At 51.8% G+C, this 4,080-nt stretch overlaps 1 protein-coding gene across 1 annotated transcript; it reads right to left on the reverse strand.

Moving 5' to 3' along the window:
• Nucleotides 1-1,197: 1,197 nt before the first annotated feature.
• LOC135897031 (protein HEXIM1-like) lies at nt 1,198-2,684 on the reverse strand. Its single transcript, XM_065425597.2, has one exon. It carries the CDS (start codon nt 2,509-2,511, stop codon nt 1,522-1,524), a length of 990 nt encoding a protein of 329 aa, XP_065281669.1. The 5' UTR covers nt 2,512-2,684; the 3' UTR covers nt 1,198-1,521.
• Nucleotides 2,685-4,080: the final 1,396 nt, after the last annotated feature.

The following is a 4,080-nucleotide window of genomic DNA, read 5'->3' on the forward strand; positions in this document are numbered from 1 at the left end:
GCGTGGTTGTTCGAGCTGCCTCCGACCCCACGGAGAGTAGAGAATGAGGAGGGGGCTCAGCAGGCCGTCGTTGTGCTGCCTCTGGGAGGAGGGGGGGTTGGAGGGAACCTGGGGTCCGCCAGCACCACAGCTCGGGCCCCCACGGCTCGAACACACTCTCTCTCTCTCCCCGCACCTGGCAGCAGCAAAGACAGTGGAGAGGGGGCATCAGTGCCCGGCCCTGGGTACTTTTTTTTTTTACATCTCATTTCTCCCCTGCTAGCGATGCTGTTATCGTTCGGCCGAGCAAGGTTACAAGCGTCGGTTCAGAACAAAACTGCGCGAACACAAAAAAAAAAAACCATGTCTTCTGAACCGGCCTGCAGTCTCGCTCGACCGAACGTGACAATGTACAGCTGCCGTGACACCCAAACCCGAACAAGCACGCCTCCCGCATATGGCCACTTTCATCTGATGAAACGTTTGCCGAAAAAAAAAAAAAAAGTTCCAATTGGCAGCAGAGAAAGCTGTGTTCTGGTTAAGTGTGACGGCGGCTGTATGCAGTGCATGCCAGAATTAACTAGGAAGGCGAAAACATGCTTCGGCCCACTGGCACGTTCAAACACCGTCAGGCTTACACTAGACATTCGAAACAAAATTTCCATGAACAGACTGCTTTCAGTCGTGGCAACGGTTAAAATGGCGTGGAAATTCGCTCGAATGCCATATCGGCGTCTGCTTGCAGAACACTTCTGGACCCAGAAGCAGCCAAGGTCTACGTCTGCTTTCCTTGCGCGAGATTTTGCCAAATCAACCTGGCTCGCTTCTGGTGAACTTTGTTCTGTTTTTTTGTCGCCCCTCTTGCCTACTACAAGTGCAAAGCTGTCTGAACAAGTACTCCGTTGCGGCGGCGAATCTCCTCCCCCAGATGGTCTGCTTCAGCAAGGGGAGTAAAATAAAATGTCGCTAAGGTTGAGGCGACCGGCTTCATTACACCACTCCAAACTCACCCATGGTAAACTCCTTCATAAACTAGAACGGCAACTGGTCGATTTAAACCGGCTCCTGTAGTGATCCTTATTGTATGTACACAGTGCCCAGACACATATATATGTTATGGATCGTTACGTGACTACTGCGTGTGCGAGCTTCAGAAACGGGCAAAATATGCACCGTTTTGAAGAAATAATTTCGGAAACAAAATAAGACAAGGTCGAGTGCTGTTTTGGTGGCAATTGGTCCACATTTTTTTTCTTTCTCTCTCTCTCTTCCGTCGTTTTTTTTTTTCGCTTCATTTCTCTTTTAATGAGCGATGCAGCATCTTCGATGAATGGTGAGCTGCCCAAGAAAAAAAAAAGAAGAAAAAACAAAGGGAAAAGCGTATGTACAGGACTAGACCGGGATAGCGGTTGACGCTTACCGCCGACTGCCAAAAACAGCAGCAGCCGAACAGAAAAGTGTTTAAATAATATACAAAAATAAAAAAAAGGCTTCCCCGTAGGGGAAAGTATCTACAGGAGACGCGGCCCCTCAAAACCCGAACTAGGGCCGGCTGTAGTCCTCTTCAGCGTCCTGGCCGCTGTCCTCTTCCTCGTGACCACTGTCATCAGACTCCTCGTTATCGCCACTCTCCTCTTCCTCGTCCTGGTGATCGGCGCCCTGGTCACTGTCGTCGTCGTGGCCAGAGGAGGAGGAGGACGTGACCGTGGTGGTTAGACTGGAAGTAGCCGCGGAGCGTAGCGTGACGTTCAGCTTCAACAGCGACTGGTTCTCGTCCTGCAACCGCAGGAGCTGCCGCTGAAGCTCCTCCAGACAGTTCTGCGGGTCCAACTTGTGCAGTTCGTCACAGAGTTCGGTGGCGCGGCTCTCCAGCGCCGTGTACCTGTCGAGCACTTCGGCGCGCGACAACCGCATGAGTTCGTCGAAGCGCGCGTTGCTGTACACCGCCTCGAAGTCCTTCTCGTAAAACTCTGCAATGTTGTCGTAATCGAGGCATTCGTAGTCCTCGCCGGCCGGGAACCACGACTGCGGCTGTCCCTCTTCACCGGACTCGTCCGTGTGCGTGCCGTACTGGTGGTGGTAGTGATTACCAGACGACGCGTGAACGTCGTCTGCTCCGCGCGCGCAGCCGCCGCTGCGGTCCGGGTTCTGCACACCGTTGGGGTACGCCGCCTCGAAGCTTTGGTACAGGGCACAGTTCTCGTGGTCGTCGATGATGAACTGCGTGAAATTGGCCGGAGCCTTGGGCACTTCGCGGGGACGAATCACGACCTCCTTCTTGCGTCGCTTGGCCGGACTCAGTTTCGGGGGGCTAGCGGCATCCGACGACGATAGCACGGCGTCCGGATCGTCGCGGCCTTGACGGCGCTTCTTGCCGCGACGTCTCTTGCGATGCTTGCCCGCGCGCACGACGAGCGTCTCGCTTCCGGCGGGCTCTGTAGTAGCGACCGTCATCTCTTTGTCTAAAGTCATCGGCGGGTCCGCCGTTCCGTTCAGGGACAGGGACGGAGCGCTCGCAACACAAGCGATCATTCGGCGCAAACTATTTCCAAGGTTGATCGCAAAGCGCTAATACGGGTCACTATAAAGTGCACAACACGGTATTCTGGGAGCCAGCCGCTTAGCAGCGGGCACGCGACTCCCGATTAAAGTCACGCGAGTAACCTGCAAAGGCAACGCGAGAGAGAAAGGCGTATCACCTTGGTGTGACTTGAAGAGTAGGCCGGGCCGATCTCAATCCTCGTCCTTCGCTGCTTCGGCAGACGACAAACTCGCAGATGCGGCGGCCCTCGTTCGTGATGTAGTCACCCTTCAACGTAGTGGTTCGATCCCAAAGCACGCGGCACTTCCTCGCCGTCGATCAGCCTTCCTGCCACCGTGAATTGTCTTTGAAGCAGTCCGTTGACAGAAAACGCACACGAAACGTAAAACGTGAAGAGGAGCGCTGCTGCGACATAACCGAGCCAGTTCCAAGCGCTCAACTGACGTCCCTTGCCCGTGTGACGTCGCATTTATAACCTTCGTTACGTCACCGCTACGGTGGTCTGGCCGACCAATGGCGACGCGCTGGATATATTGGGCTCTCCGGTGGGGCGGCATAATAATGGGAAAGGGCGGAGAACGTTCGCTTTTTGTTTTTAGTTTCGTTTTCTTTTCTCTCTTTTGCTGTCTTGCGCGTGCCACGAAGCCATCGCAGACGTTGTAGAAACGAACGACGCTTCGAATTTGGCGTTTTGAACCGAGGGCTTGGCGTGTCTGAAATTTTCGTTTACATTTCGTTTTACCGTTATTTTTGTGTGGTTGCTCTGCGCTTTGATCGCGCTGGCGTAAGCAGCATCGTAGCGGGACCACAGCTGACACCAAACGTCTCAACGAACGCGACGTGCTTCCTTTTCGTTTTTACCGACAAAGAAGCTTTCTTCCGCCGGCGAAATTGCGGGCGTTGGGAAATGAGTGCTGAATAGAGAAGGAACACAACATCTAAATGTAACGATCCATTCCTAGGTGCGAAGACAGAAAACATTGCTTGAATAATCGAGCTACGTGTGACTTTGTACGTACGCAAGAAGTGTAGGGCCTTTACTTTCGTATTTATAGTATCAACGTGCCAATTTTCGTAGAAAAACCTCGACCGTGGCACCTTCCCTGGCGGTAAACTGACACGCCCAAGCCTTGCCCCCTTTTTGCATTTTATGTCGAGCAGCTCGGTTGGAAGCTCGCTCGCGATGAGAAAATCGGTTTACCAAACGATATCAACGGTAATAAAACCATTGTGGCTCCGGTGTGGGACACGAAATGTAGTTGCAAGAATTCAGAACGATATAAGAACTAAATGCACAAATTCAGAGCACTGTGCAGACAAGGGCGACAGGGTTGAATACATTTGTCACGCGAGTTGATTACTCAAGCCCTCTCGCGGCAGACTAATTTTATCTTTTATTTAAAAACTAGCGTATTAGTTTTTTCATTTTTTGATTCAAATTAATTTTATTATTGTCATTATTATTAAAGTGCTTTTCTGAAGTAAAAATGCACTATATGTGAATATTAATTTGTCTTAATAGCAGCGCCACTATGAAACCGAACTCGGAGTTGTTCTTG

This window comes from Dermacentor albipictus, chromosome 5 (assembly GCF_038994185.2).
Source record: "Dermacentor albipictus isolate Rhodes 1998 colony chromosome 5, USDA_Dalb.pri_finalv2, whole genome shotgun sequence".
Classification (NCBI taxonomy): domain Eukaryota; kingdom Metazoa; phylum Arthropoda; class Arachnida; order Ixodida; family Ixodidae; genus Dermacentor; species Dermacentor albipictus.

What these genes read in the sequence shown, in the direction of transcription:
- LOC135897031 (XM_065425597.2), bottom strand. Translation starts at nt 2,511, where the DNA reads ATGATCGCTTGTGTTGCGAGCGCTCCGTCCCTGTCCCTGAACGGAACG.